Source organism: Coregonus lavaretus, assembly GCF_964263955.1.
Source record: "Coregonus lavaretus genome assembly, chromosome: 20".
Lineage (NCBI taxonomy): Eukaryota > Metazoa > Chordata > Actinopteri > Salmoniformes > Salmonidae > Coregonus > Coregonus lavaretus.
This window is the reverse complement of record NC_140007.1, coordinates 25,329,594-25,344,448: the sequence shown is the minus strand read 5'-3', so window position 1 is coordinate 25,344,448 and position 14,855 is coordinate 25,329,594. Positions and strand designations below refer to the sequence as shown.

Sequence of the window (14,855 nt, the reverse complement as noted above, 5' to 3'; positions counted from 1 at the left end):
TAGTCTCATCTGACCAGAGTACCTTCTTCCATATGTTTGGGGAGTCTCCCACATGCCTTTTGGCGAACACCAAACGTGTTTGCTGATGTTGTTCTTTAAGCAATGGCTTTTTTCTGGCCACTCTTCCGTAAAGCCCAGCTCTGTGGAGTGTACGGCTTAAAGTGGTCCTATGGACAGATACTCCAATCTCCGCTGTGGAGCTTTGCAGCTCCTTCAGGGTTATCTTTGGTCTCTTTGTTGCCTTTCTGATGAATGCCCTCCTTGCCTGGTCCGTGAGTTTTGGTGGGCGGCCCTCTCTTGGCAGGTTTGTTGTGGTGCCATTTTCTTTCAATTTTTAAATAATGGATTTAATGGTGCTCCGTGAGATGTTCAAAGTTTCTGATATTTTTTTATAACCCAACCCTGATCTATACTTTTTCACAACTTTGTCCCTGACCTGTTTGGAGAGCTACTTGGTCTTCATGGTGCCGCTTGCTTGGTGGTGCCCCTTGCTTAGTGGTGTTGCAGACTCTGGGGCCTATGCACTGCTGGGTGATTTGAAAAGTCAGTCGATCGATCAATAATATAATACTCTTAGCAAAAATGTTTATCTTTAATTTACAATCTGTAGAAACTATGAGAGTAGAACGGTTCAGAACTTTTGTGAAACATCATAGCACAGTTGAAAAATATATGGCAAATAGAAATCAAAACTGGATGGTCTTCTGAGATACATGGGAGGGGTTGAGGGTAGCTGAAGGATGGTACTAAAAACAAACAAAAGATAACTATTGTAAAATATATTGTGTCCGTAAAATCTATATAGTATGTATAAGCTGGAAGTAGAAGCCTAAGTGTTGTTGTCCATTAGTTTACTCCAATTAGGGGAAGGGTGGTATGGTCAGGGGAAAATAATAAATAAATATATATATATACAGTGCCTTTGGAAAGTATTCAGACCCCTTGTCCTTCTGGAAGGTTCTCCCATCTCCACAGAGGAACTCTAGAGCTCTGTCAGAGTGACCATTGGGTTCTTGGTCACCTCCCTGACCAAGGCTCTTCACCCCCGATTGCTCAGTTTGGCCGGTCGGCCAGCTCTAGTAAGAGTCTTGGTGGTTCCAAACTTATTCCATTTAAGAATGAGGGAGGCCACTGTGTTCTTGGGGATCTTTAATGCTGCAGAATTTTTTTTGTACCCTTCCCCAGATTCCTTCGACCTCATGGCTTGGTTTTTGCTCATGGCTTTCCTTCTTTATGCGTTTGAGCAAATCAGTTGTGTTGTGACAAGGTAGGGTTGGAATACAGAAGATAGCCCTATTTGGTAAAAGACCAAGTCCATATTATGGCAAGAACAGCTCAAATAAGCAAAGAGAACAATTTTTTTGTACATTTTAGTTATTTAGCAGACGCTCTTATCCAGAGCGACTTACAGTTAGTGAGTGCATACATTTTTCATACTGACATGAAGGTCAGTCAATCCAGAACATTTCAAGAACTTTGAAAGTTTCTTCAAGTCCAGTCGCAAAAACCATCAAGCGCTATGATGAAACTGGCTCTCATGAGGACTGCCACAGGAAAGGAAGACCCAGAGTTACCTCTGCTGCAGAGGATAAGTTCATTAGAGTTAACCGCACCTCAGATTGCAGCCCAAATAAATGCTTCACAGAGTTCAAGTAGCAGACACATCTCAACATCAACTGTTCAGAGGAGACTGTGTGAATCAGGCCTTCATGGTCGAATTGCTGCAAAGAAACCACTACTAAAGGACACCAATAAGAAGAAGAGACTTGCTTGGGCCAAGAAACACAAGCAATGGACATTCGATCGGTGGAAACCTGTCCTTTGGTCTGACGAGTCTAAATTTGAGATTTTTGGTTCCAACCGCCGTGTCTTTGTGAGACGCAGAATAGGTGAACGGATGATCTCTGCATGTGTGGTTCCCACCGTGAAGCATGGAGGAGGTGGTGTGATGGTGCTTTTCTGGTGACACTGTCTGTGATTTATTTAGAATTCAAGGCACACTTAACCAGCATGGCTACCACAGCATTCTGCAGCGATAACCCATCCCATCTGGTTTGCGCTTAGTGGGACTATCATTTGTTTTTCAACAGGACCATGACCCAAAACACACCTCCAGTCTGTGTAAAGGCTATTTGACCAAGGAGAGTGATGGAGTGCTGCATCAGATGACCTGGCCTCCACAATCACCCGACCTCAACCCATTTGAGATGGTTTGGGATGAGTTGGACCGCAGAGTGAAAGAAAAGCAGCCAACAAGTGCTCAGCATATGTGGGAACTCATTCAAGACTGTTGCAAAAGCATTCCTCATCAAGCTGGTTGAGAGAATGCCAAGTGTGTGCAAAGCTGTCATCAAGGCAAAGGTACATTTTGATTTGTTTAACACTTTTTTGGTTACTACATGATTCCATATGTGTTATTTCATAGTTTTGATGTCTTCACTATTATTCTACAATGTAGAAAATAGTAAAAATAAAGAAAAACCCTTGAATGAGTGGGTGTGTCCAAACTTTTGACTGGTACTGTATATTTTTTGAAAATCATTCCGTCTAAATAAACGGTATATCGCCCAAGCCTACTCGGAGTACTCATATATAGCAATGCTGCTCTTTTCTGTTACATTACGGCTCAGATACACACATACCACACACACAAACTCCAAGCAGCCATTCCACTCCAGCTGAACACGCACACTGCTTGAGCAGAAAAATTTAATATCCGAGCCGTACCCAAAACCAGAGACCAGTTGTGAGGCGTATTGAGCTGCTTCGAGATGTGGCCGTTTGATGAAAGCCCGACAAAGTTGGAAAGCTGTCTAAATGGCTTTAAAGAACTCAACAAGTGAGCACAAGACCCACACAGCCCTTATGGAGAAATGTTTCAGGCTGGGGGTGAATATGTGTGTGTCGATTTAAGATAAGATAGTACATTATTAATCCCCCAAAGGGGAAATGTTATTGCACTAGCCAATACATACAACAACAATAAATATACAGTAAAAACACAACAAATGACACAGACACTAAAAGCAGCACATCATCAATGAATATAAAAAACAAAGTGTTAAAATGCTTCATAGGAGAAAGATCTGCGGAAACATTCTGTTTTGCTCCGAGGTAAAATAAATATGTCTGCCATTGCACTCTATGCTGTTTAGTTTCTTGAGAGACGTGTGTGTGTTTGCACACGCACGTGTGTGTTTTGCATGTACGGGCAGTGAGCATGACAGAAGAAAGCATGAACCAAAGTAGTGAATTGCATAGGGAATATGATGCCATTTCAGATGCAGATAATGTAGTTCTTATTAGTGGGTACTGACCTGTAGGTTGATGTCGGCTGAGTGTTCCGACAGCACGCGCACCACGTCAGTGAAGCCCTTGTTGACGGCTATGTGCAGCGCCGTGCACATGGAGTTGTTGAGCAGGTTCACGTTGGCCCCCTTGCTCAGCAATAGCCGTGCAATCTCTGCCTGGTTTCTGCACACACACACACACACACACACACACAGAGATAATGAGCAACAAAATGTATAGGCCTAAGCATCATCATTTTTCATATCTATTTAGGGTATTCATTTAAATATCCTTTACTCAATGCATTTTCATATAATTGTTGTTGTTTTAATTGACTCATTCTGACAACAAAGTTCTGTTTTTAATAACTTATTTTAGGGGGGGTATATGGTGAGGGATTATGGACAACAGTAATGCCCCTGTGTGATTGACTGTGTGTGTGTAGTGATTTCACTGAACCCAATGCACCCCAAATCCAATTAAATCCAGAGACCAACCCCCCCATAACTTGTTCGCTAACAATGTGAATACAGGGTACTTAAGACTGGCAACCTTGTGTGTGTGTGTGTGTGTTCCTCTCACCCGAAGGCCGTGTAATGCAGGGCAGTGTCTCCGTCCTCGTCCTTCACTTCGATGGAGCTGTTGGCTTGCAGCAGAGCCAGGACCACCTCCATGTGGCCCTGGTGGGCTGCCACCTGCAGCGCCGTCTTGCCCTGGTTCTTTATATCCACCTGGAGAGATGTAACACACAATCACATTAAGAGATGTAACACACAATCACATTAAGAGATGTAACACACAATCACATTAAGAGATGTAACACACAATCACAATAAGAGATGTAACACACAATCACATTAAGAGATGTAACACACAATCACAATCAAGAGATGTAACACACAATCACAATCAGAGATGTAACACACAATCACAATCAGAGATGTAACACACAATCACAACAAGAGATGTAACACACAATCACAATAAGAGATGTTACACACACACAAAGTCTCCAGTGGTGGGAGTAAGCGCACCTTGTCAGGGTATTTCTGCACAAGCTCTCTGACTTTGTTGGCACTGCCATGTGCAGCCTCGATGACCAGCCGGCTGGGGTTGTCCTGCTCTGTAGACTGAGACAGCAGCTTCTCCAGGACTGAAATGACTGTGTCTGGAGAGAGAGATCAAGGGAGGGAGAAAGAGGGGTGGGGGTACACACAATCGACATTGAAGGGGAAGAGGGAGAGTGAAAAAAGATAATGTGGATGAATAAAGAGCAAGGGAAGGAGAAAGAAGAAAGAGAGAAGAAAGAAAGAGAGAGTGACATGTTAGTGATGGATTCCAGAGCATGGAGAACATGCATAGTTTATGCAGCGTTGCCCTCCAGGCCCCTCTAAACTCAGAGAGCACATACATACACAGAGTTACCAAGACGCTTTGTTAAGTCAAGTCAAAGCACAACCATTGGAATGAGTCAAAATGTCCCTGTGCACCCTAACCCAGCATTACGAGCCTCTCGTATCCACTCTCTCTTCCACCATGATGTATATGACGGACACAGAAAAATGAGTGATTGAGCCAGGGCACCCAAGACTGGTAGGAGAACCACACATTCACATACAGACACATGAGGAGCAGTAGAGGCACATATGCTAATGAGGCCTATGTAGCTTGCCTCCAACATGCAGGGACATGATATAGAGAGAAAAAACAGGCATTTCAGAGACATGCAAATGACGTGCAAATGAAACCCGTTCGTCATGCATGCGGAGACAGTGACCAGGCGAAACAGCGTTATGAGTGGCCGTATATGCAACAGACAACCACTGTCACAGCCCTTGGTCAGTTGTACATGCATAGCTTGCAGCTATAGTGCTGGAAGAAGAGGGAGGGGGTTCATGGGGAATTCAGGGAAAGTGAGAATAAGGAAATGGAAGGACAGATAAAAAGCAGAGCTTGCTGGATGACTGTTGGATAAGAGGCCCCCTTCCTCCTGTTTGCGAGGTCTCAGTAGTCCTTACTTCCGGATACGTTGTGATTCTCGGCCGTCATGAGGTTGGCGTCCACCTCCACGGGTTGGGTCGAGAGGCACGCCGGGTTAAAGGTCCACGTCTGGCCGTTGAAGGCCACGCGCAGGTCCCCATCAGCGTACACCTTCAGCACCTTGCCCACCTGCCCCAGGGCCTGACGGTAGAGGAGGGGGTATAGAAAACAAAAGGAGGAAGAGGGGTGGGGGACAGAGGAGAGAGAGGGAGATAAGGAAGGAGAGAGGGGGAGAGTGAAAAGACAGTGATACTGACAGTGTTTGGACACCAGATAGGTAGGTAGGACTATGGACTCAATACACTTTAAAAGTTCCTCTCTTTGTCTCCATTCCATCATGACCAATAGGACAAGATATTAGGTATAAACACCTATCACAGGCCATGAAGGAGAGGAAGCGTTTCAGAGAACCTCCATCAAACCATGACTGTCATCTTGCCATCTAAAATGCACTCTTTTTAGTTACCCATGCCACTCTGGGAAAGTCTCAGGGCTTTTATTTATAGGTAATTAATCAGGATGCTTTGCTTTCACAGAAGCCATAAGCTTGTTTACCGGTAGTCCCCGAGGCACAAAAGGCATTTTTCCACTGTGGGTCACTGCCTCTAATCCAGAGGGCCGACTGCCAGAGGAGGCTTCGCACAATGGCATGACAGGAAGTTCATACCAGGCTAAAGAAACCTAGAAGAGAGGTTTGTGGCAGGCTATGGGAGGATAGTGCCAGGCTATGGAAAGTTAGTGTTAGGCTATGTCAACGTACGGGTGCCATGCTGTCTGTCCATTCTCCGTGGCCTGCCTGAAGCCTCTTAACACTGTCCATGTCTTCCAGCACACGCACCAGCTCGCCCACAACAAACGTGTTCACCTACGGCAAGAATGGGGAAGAGAGCAAATTGTTAGTGATATGATGCTAATCTGTCAGCATTAGCATCACATCGCTAACTAACGTTAACCTATAAGACCAAGCTGTGAGCCTGTATTCATATCCCACTGGTAGAGGTAGACTACCTTGGTTAGGGCCCCTGGGTGGAAGGTCCAGCGGATGTTGTTGCTGTACTGGACTCGGACATCTCCCCGGTCAGTGATTCTGTGTACCGTCCCGATTCTGCAGGTGTACTGTAAACACACAAATCAGATTTGATTTGCAGTCGCAGATTGTGGCCGGCCTTGACCTTATTGTTTCGCTGGCTCGATTAATTTGAAAGTAATAAGTGCTTGTTGGTTTTGCACACCTGAGACCATTCACGCCAGCGACATTACATAAAGCTGGGTTCAAAGGTTCAAAATGGGGATACGGTACTCAGAATTTGAAGTAACATTTGTCTAACATGACACATGCAGCACAGTGATAATGTGGTAAACACTTAAAAGTAGTTCTACAACTGGAGAAAGCTTGGAATGAGGTCAGACTCTTTTGATAAAATTCTGTCAGAGAAATTCCACCATTTGACTTGGAGGGAGTTTAGTTTAGTACCTCTGCCATTTTGGGGTTCCACCCACCGTGGCCCTCCTGCATCTGTCTGAGGATGTCCACCTCCAGGAGACACTTCACCTTGTCCCCCTGGTTGAAGGTGTGGCCTTCTGCACTCTCCTGCCTCTGCAGTTCTGCGTGCTCACCTGTGTACACACAAACCATAGATAAACACACACAACTCTACACACACATGCATAGGCCAACTCTACACTGCAGTGCCTTCATACTGATCTACAGAGTATACAAAACATTAAGAACACCTGCCAGTCTGACCAGGTGAAAGCTTTGATCCCTTATTGATGTCTCTTGTTAAATCCACTTCAAATCAGTGTAGATGAAGGGGAGGAGACCGGTTAAAGAAGGAATTTTAAGCCTTGAGATAATTGAGACATGGATTGTGTATGTGTGCGATTCAGAGGGTGAATGGGCAAGACAAAAGATTTAAGTGCCTTTAAAATGGGTATGGTAGTAGGTGCCAGGCGCAAAAGTTTGTGTCAAGAACTGCAATGCTGCTGGGTTTTACACGCTCAACAGTTTCCTGTGTGTATCAAGAAATGGTCCACCACGCAAAGGACATCCGGCCAACTTGACACAACTGTGGGAAGCATTGGAGTCAACATGGGCCAGTATCCCTGTGGAACGCTTTCGACACCTTGTATAGTCCATGTCTCAACGAATTGAGGCTGTTCTGAGAGCAAAGTGTGGGGTGGGGGGGGGGGGGCAACTCAATATTAGGAAGGTGTTAATAATGTTTGGTTTACTCAGTGTATAGCAGGGGTGTCAAACATGCCCAAATGAATTGTTGGGGGGGGGGGGGGGGGGGATAAAACCTAATCAAAATTGTGTATAAATTATAATGGACCTACATTTAGAAATCTCTTTACTCTGTCCAGCTTGCTAACAGTCATCGAAACTAAAGCTAGAAAGTCAGGGAGTATTCAAAATTCAAAAAGCGATAGATAGGACAATGTTTTGCAAATATTGATGGCGAGGAAATAATACATTAAGTGCGGCCCTCCAGACCTCAGTGAAGACCAAATGCGGCCCGCGGGGCAACACGAGTTTGACACCCCTGATCTATAGGATACATAAACTATTTTCTAGAATTACGAAAACAAGCATGTCTCCTTAACAAAGTCTATACCCCCCCCCTAGTTTCATACCCAGCTTTGGTAGGTGGTCTTTGTAGTAGAAGCCTCCCTGGACGTCAGACACGTATTTGAGGTCTACCTTGCCCTTGTGACCCATTCGGTAGACGTTGGTGGTACCATTGGACCAGGTGACACTGGCCACACTGCGACCGGACTCTGTGTCCCAGCCACGGATGTCTACCACCTTCCCAACCTTACCCTCTCCTCCTGCACACGCACATACAGTGTAGAAGTGTGGGAGGAGAGAAAGAGCGAAGACAGCAAGAGAAAGAATAGGCTTATTGGGGAAAAATTAGGAATGATGAGAAGATAAATAGTTAGGGTGAATATATCAAACACAATCATTTTATTTTGTGTCGTTTGATTCTGTGCGCAGGCAGGAAGTGACCACTTCAAAAAGACACAATGTTAAAACAGGAAATGGTGCCCATCAACGTTTCACATCCAAATGTTCAACCTATTTCTGGGAACACAGCACACAAATCTGGTCAATTCTAGACTTGGCTAATTCAACACATCACATACCGAAAACAAGAAACAACTAGTGAGGATCGTGACTCAAATCGGTGCTCTGGATGCTGAGAAAGGCTCAAAGACCAATCAGATAGTGCCTTCAGAAAGTATATTTTTCCGCATTTTGTTGTGTTACAGCCTGAATTTAAAATTGATTAAATTTAGATTCTTTGTCACTGGCTTACACACAATACCCCATAACGTCAAAGTGGAATTATGTTTTTCGAATGTCTTACAAATGTATTAAAAATGAAAAGCTGAAATGTCTTGAGTCAATAAGTATTCAACCCCTTTGTTATGGCAAGCCTAAATAAGTTCAGGAGTAAAAATGTGCTTAACAGGTCACATAATACGTTTCATGGACTAACTATGTGCAATAATAGTGTTTAACATGATTGTTGAATGACTACCTCATCTCTGTACCCCACACATACAATTATCTGTAAGGTCCCTCAGTCGAGCAGTGAATTTCAACCAAAGATTCAACCACAAAGAAGGAGGTTTTCCAATGCCTCGCAAAGAAGGGCACCTATTGGTAGATGGGGAAAAAATAAAAAAAGCAGACACTGAATATCCCTTTGAGCATGGTGAAGTTATTAATTACACTTTGGATGGTGTATTAATAAACCCAGTCACTACAAAGATACAGCCATCCTTCCTAACTCAGTTGCCGGAGAGGAAGAAAAGCGCTCAGGGATTTCGCCATGAGGTCAATGGTGACATAGTTTTATGGCTGTGATAGGAAAAAACTGAGGATGGATCAACAAAATGTTTAGTTACTCCACAATAAGAACCTAATTTACAGAGTGAAAAGGAGGAAGCCTGTACAGAATAAAAATATTCCAAAACATGCATCCTGTTTGCAAAAAGACACTAAAGTAATACTACAAAAAATGTGGCAAAGCAATTAACTTTTTGTCCTGAATACAAAGTGCTATGTCTGGGGTAAATCCAAAACAACACATTACTGAGTACCACTCTCCATATTTTCAAGCATAGTGGAGGCTGCATCATGTTATGGGTATGCTTGTAATCATTAAAGACTGGGGAGTTTTTCAGGATAAAAAAAAAGAACCTGGTTCAGTATGCTTTCCACCAGACACTGGGAGATGAATTCACCTTTCAGCAGGACAATAACCTAAAACACAAGGCCAAATCTACACCGGAGTTGCTTACCAAGAAGACCGTGAATGTTCCTGAGTGGCCGAGTTACAGTTTTGACTTAAATCTACTTGAAAATCTATGGCAAGATCGGAAAATGGTTGTCTAGCAATGATCAACAAGCAATATGACAGAGCTTGAAGAATTTTGAATGTAATAATGGGAAACTGTTGCACAATTCAGGTGTGGAAATCTCTTAGAGACTTACCCACAAAGACTCACTTTTGTAATCACTGCCAAAGGTGCTTTTACAAAGTATAGACTCAGGGGTGTGAATACTTATGTTAATGAGATATTTCTGTATTTAATTTTCAATCAATTTGCTAACATTTCTAAAAACATGTTTTCACTTTGTCATTATGGGGTATTGTGTGTAGATGGGCGGGGGGAAAAAACAATTTAATCCATTTTGAATTCCGGCTGTAACAACAAAATGTGGAATAAGTCAAGGGGTGTAAGTATGAAAAATGTATGCACTCACTAACTGTAAGTCGCTCTGGATAAGAGCGTCTGCTAAATGACTAAAATGTAAAATGTAATGTAAAATGTAAATACTTTCTGAAGGCACTGTAATCTGAACAGACAGTGAACATTGGCCATCTTTCAACAAGGTTTTTCCAATCATCCCTTTGAATCTGGTTAGAAGTGAAAAATAAAATAAAAATAATAATAAACAGAACACAAAACAAAGCACACGTACAGGCTGGGGCTAGCACCACTCACATTCTCAGACTACTGTACCAGACACGAGAGAAAGTACAATAAAATACATTGATTTACTAACCACCACGATACATTTCTACTTTACTACTTACTGACAGTCAAATTCAAATGTCATCAAATACTACGTTCAGTTTCCACCACAAAGCGAGAGCCTGGCATTGTATATCTTAGATTACGCAGGTTACATCAAGGATTACAAAGTCATCAAGGATTACACAGTCTGCCAGGTAACCTAAGGACAGGACTCATGGAAAGTGACAGGCTCTCTTCTGACCATGCCAAGAATGTCCCTATGCACTTACCACATTCTGCGTAAAGACTGATGATGACTGACTTAGTGGTTCATTTTCAAAGACACTAAAAGGACATTTTGACTCATTCGCCAGTGCTTTAGCACAGAGAAGAACCAATGCCATTCCCGGTTCTGACCCCACATGAAGTAATAGAAAGAGCTAATGACAGATTTTGCCATCCCTAAAGGCAATGATATTCAAGGGTTTTGAAATGGAAAGAAACAGGGGCAATCAAACTTCCCACAGATGGAGATTCTGCAAATAGTTATGTTTGTACTTGTATGGCAAATCTGTTTCTTCACTAATGATTTGCCATTGAGAGTCAAATTCTCTTGACTCTTTAAAACCACGTCCCAAAACAGTAAATAACCCCAAATACCATTTTGTCCTGTCTGGAGTTGCAGCACATGCTATAATTAGAATTAATGTGACTTCTTTGTATATTCCGCTACACTAGAGGGGAATCTGTACGAAAGGGAAAATAAACCTTGCTCATGTGAACACAGCTCTTTAAGAAACATCTGTTAAAACAGACTCAATGAGATACTTTTGGGTTGGGGATAAATCCTGAAGCACTAAGCACAAACACACCAGTTCACACTGTCACATTGTAGGTAATAAGATAACCTTAGAGACAATGGAATTAGGTTATGGGGTCATGGTGAAACAGTTTGAACAACAACACTGCCACACTGGTAAACAAGAGGCCCTGGTCAGTATGGATGGATTGCTCCGCTCACTCCCTCACTCACCGTCTTGGTTGCCCCAGTCCCAGTCGGGTCCGCGTACCACTTTCACCCCCTGGAAGATTCCTTTGAGGATGATCCGTGGGAGATTCTGCCTCGGGGCCAAGCACACTCTGTGAAAGGCAAAAAGTACAAACCACATTCTCCATGAAGCACTATGGCAGGACGACTGCATTATAACTTCTTATACAACATGATAACAAGTTATAATGCTGTTATACAACATGATAGAGTGTATGCAGAATGTTCTGTCCAAATGACATTGTCCAATTTCAGAAACCGAAAACCACTGACCGACATATGCTTGTTCCAAATGCATCGCTTATCGGCCACCAGAAAAACACAAGCTAAAACCCTCTAAAACGTATAGCTATCTCGAATAAGTAAGCCAACCGTCTGGCCTACATTAAGTTCCACTAAGTGACACAGGCAAACAAGCCACATTTAACGCTCTCTGGCTTAAAGACACGCTATGTCACACACACTAGCCAGAAAGTCAGAGAGGACCATAAGATACAACAATGTTGGGGCTATGGTACTGAGAAACACTCAGAGGACACTTGAATTAGTAAGGGTGGTGGGGAGACAAAGGGAAGTCTTATGTGGTCGGTACTTGCCAAGGGAAGATGGTGTACATGTGCTCGATTGCTCGTCTAAATTAAAGAGAGGTCTTTGTTTTTGATGGGTCGTTCAGCATTGCTGAGGGCTGAGAGGCGCCTTAAACTGAAAACGCATGCTGCGAAACCATTAACTGCTCAACAGAGGACATCAATCTCATGTCAACAACACAACCAAGCAGAATATGGTTGCAAAACCGGGACTTGTTTGACAGGATCAGGCCGGCAGTTACATCAAATTCTTCAGAAATCAGAAGGGGGGGGGGGGGGGGGGGGACTTGGAGGAGACATACCTTATGGTAAAAATTTGGTCAGATCTCAAAGGGGCAAAGGAACTGCCTATTCCCATACTTTATCGGCAAGGTCAGCATCCAGGTTTCATTCTGCCATGCAGCTTGGGAAGAGACACGGGACTTGAATTCCCATCAATCCACTAAAATCAAAGTAAAACAATCATCTACTGGCGGTCTTCCTCTGGGATAAAGAGAGGCTTTGCAACTCCTACGCGTTGCTCCCCATTCGGCTGCGCACGGGCGTCATAGTCCATCAACGCAAAAGCGTACATTTACGAAGCTAGCCATGGTTATCTTCCGAATGCATTGGGTCAACTTGTGAGGCACTGGGGCCCTATAGAAAAAGAAGCCAGTGGCACCTTTGCTTATTGGTGGCTTACTGTAGACTGACAGTAAATCCCAGTGTGGGCCGTGTGGCCGGGGCTGGGACAGTGGGGAGGTGAGGTGGAGTGTGTCTAAAAGCAGAGCTTTGAGGCCTAATCCCTAGACAGCAGGGCAATCAGGAAGCAGGCCATCAGAGAGCACAGCTAAGAGTGTGTGTGTTCCAAGAATACACCCGCATCACCAAGGAGACACAACATAAGGCCCTTGACATGATAATCCACACCCGTAAATAAAAATCATGAAACTCATGTTAATTTGGTGAAAGCCTATGTCCTATCAGTGGGTAAAATAACTATTTTCAGGAAATCAGGAAATCATGTAGGAACTTTTCATACCTACAGTGCCTTCGGAAAGTATTCAGACCCCTTGACTTTTTCCACATTTTGTTAGGTTACAGCCTTATTCTAAAATTGATTAAATTGATTTTTTTCCCTTGTCAATCTACACGCAATACCCCATAATGACAAAGCAAAAACAGGTTTAGACATTTCTGCAACCAAAAAAAAAAAAAAAAAAAAACTGATATATCACATTTACATAAGTATTCAGACCCTTTACTCAGTACTTTGTTGACGCACCTTTGGCAGCGATTACAGCCTCGAGTCTTCTTGGGTATGACGCAACAAGCTTGGCACACCTGTATTTGGGGAGTTTCTCCTTTTCTTTTCTGCAGATCCTCTCAAGCTCTGTCAGGTTGGATGGGGAGTGTTGCTGCACAGCTATTTTCAGGTCTCTCTATACATTTTCAATCGGGTTCAAGTCCGGGCTCTGGCTGGGCCACTCAAGGGCATTCAGAGACTTGTCCTGAAGCAACTCCTGCGTTGTCTTGGCTGTGTGCTTAGGGTCGTTGTCCTGTTGGAAGGTGAACCTTTGCCCCAGTATGAGGTCCTGAGCGCTCTGGAGCAGGTTTTCATCAAGGATCTCTCTGTACTTTGCCTCGATCCTGCCTAGTCTCCCTGCCGCTGAAAAACATCCCCACAGATTGATGCTGCCACCACGCTTCACCGTAGGGATGATGCCAGGTTTCCTCCAGATGTGACGCTTGGCATCAGGCCAAAAAGAGTTCAATCTTTGTTTCATCAGACCAGAGAATCTTGTTTCTCACGGTCTGAGAGTCTTTAAGTGCCTTTTGAGAAAAACTCCAAGCGGGCTGTCATGGGCCTTTTACTGAGGAGTTGCTTCCACCTGGCAAATCTACCATAAAGGCCTGACTGGTGGAGTGCTGCAGAGATGGTTGTCCTTTTGGAAGGTTCTCCCATCTCCACAGAGGAACTCTAGAGCTCTGTCAGAGTGACCATCGGGTTCTTGGTCACCTCCCTGACCAAGGCCCTTCTCCCCCGATTGCTCAGTTTGGCCAGGTTGCCAGGTCTCGGACGAGACTTGGTGGTTCCAAACTTCTTCCATTTAAGAATGATGGAGGCCACTGTGTTCTTGGTACCTTCAATGCTGCAGAAATGTTTTAGACCCTTCCCCAGATCTGTGCCTCGACACAATCCTGTCTCGGGGCTCTACAGACAATTCCTTCGACTTCATGGCTTGGTTTTTGCTCTGATATGCACTGTCAAATGTGGGACCTTTTATAGACAGGTGTGTGCCTTTCCAAATCATGTCCAATCAATTGAATTTACCACAGGTGGACTCCAGTCAAGTTGTAGAAACATCAAGGATGATCAATGGAAACAGGATGCACCTGAGCTCAATTTCGAGTCTCATAGCAAAGGGTCTGAATACTTATGTAAATAAGGTATTTGTTTTTTAATTCTTTATAAATGTACAAACATTTCAAAAAACCTATTTTTGCTTTGTCATTATGGGGTAATGTGTGTAGATTGCTGAGGAATTGTTTTTATTTAATCCATTTTAGAATAAGGCTGTAAAGTAACAAAATGTGGAAAAAGTCAAGGGGTCTGAATACTTTCCGAAGGCACTGTACAAGGTCCTTGACAATGATAGGGGATAACACACTCCCTACAATTACCTGCACTCCAGATCACCAAATCAGCCAATAGATGGTATGGGCATACTTGTCTAAAACACATCCAATCCATTTATATCGTCATGACGAAGTATATATTTCACTTACATGTGCTCAATCTAAACAGTGCACCAAATTATTCAACTCAGTTTTTCCTTCAAGTACCATCAGGCAATGCGCCCTGTGTGTCTGTT

At 43.6% G+C, this 14,855-nt stretch overlaps 1 protein-coding gene across 3 annotated transcripts in view; it reads right to left on the bottom strand.

Moving 5' to 3' along the window:
• The window catches only part of LOC311147929 (E3 ubiquitin-protein ligase MIB2-like), an 83,080-nt gene that overhangs the window by 26,561 nt on the left and 41,664 nt on the right, over nt 1-14,855 (bottom strand). For 2 of the 3 annotated variants that reach the window (XM_084184779.1, XM_084184777.1), the window contains exons 4-12: nt 11,399-11,505; nt 7,969-8,163; nt 6,806-6,948; nt 6,340-6,447; nt 6,092-6,196; nt 5,310-5,472; nt 4,326-4,459; nt 3,874-4,022; nt 3,318-3,474 (exon numbers count right to left, since the gene is read on the bottom strand). In XM_084184779.1, coding sequence (XP_084040905.1) covers nt 3,318-3,474; nt 3,874-4,022; nt 4,326-4,459; nt 5,310-5,472; nt 6,092-6,196; nt 6,340-6,447; nt 6,806-6,948; nt 7,969-8,163; nt 11,399-11,505 — 1,261 coding nt within the window. The remainder of the gene's footprint in view (nt 1-3,317; nt 3,475-3,873; nt 4,023-4,325; nt 4,460-5,309; nt 5,473-6,091; nt 6,197-6,339; nt 6,448-6,805; nt 6,949-7,968; nt 8,164-11,398; nt 11,506-14,855) is intronic. The other variant, XM_084184778.1, reaches the window with a different exon arrangement.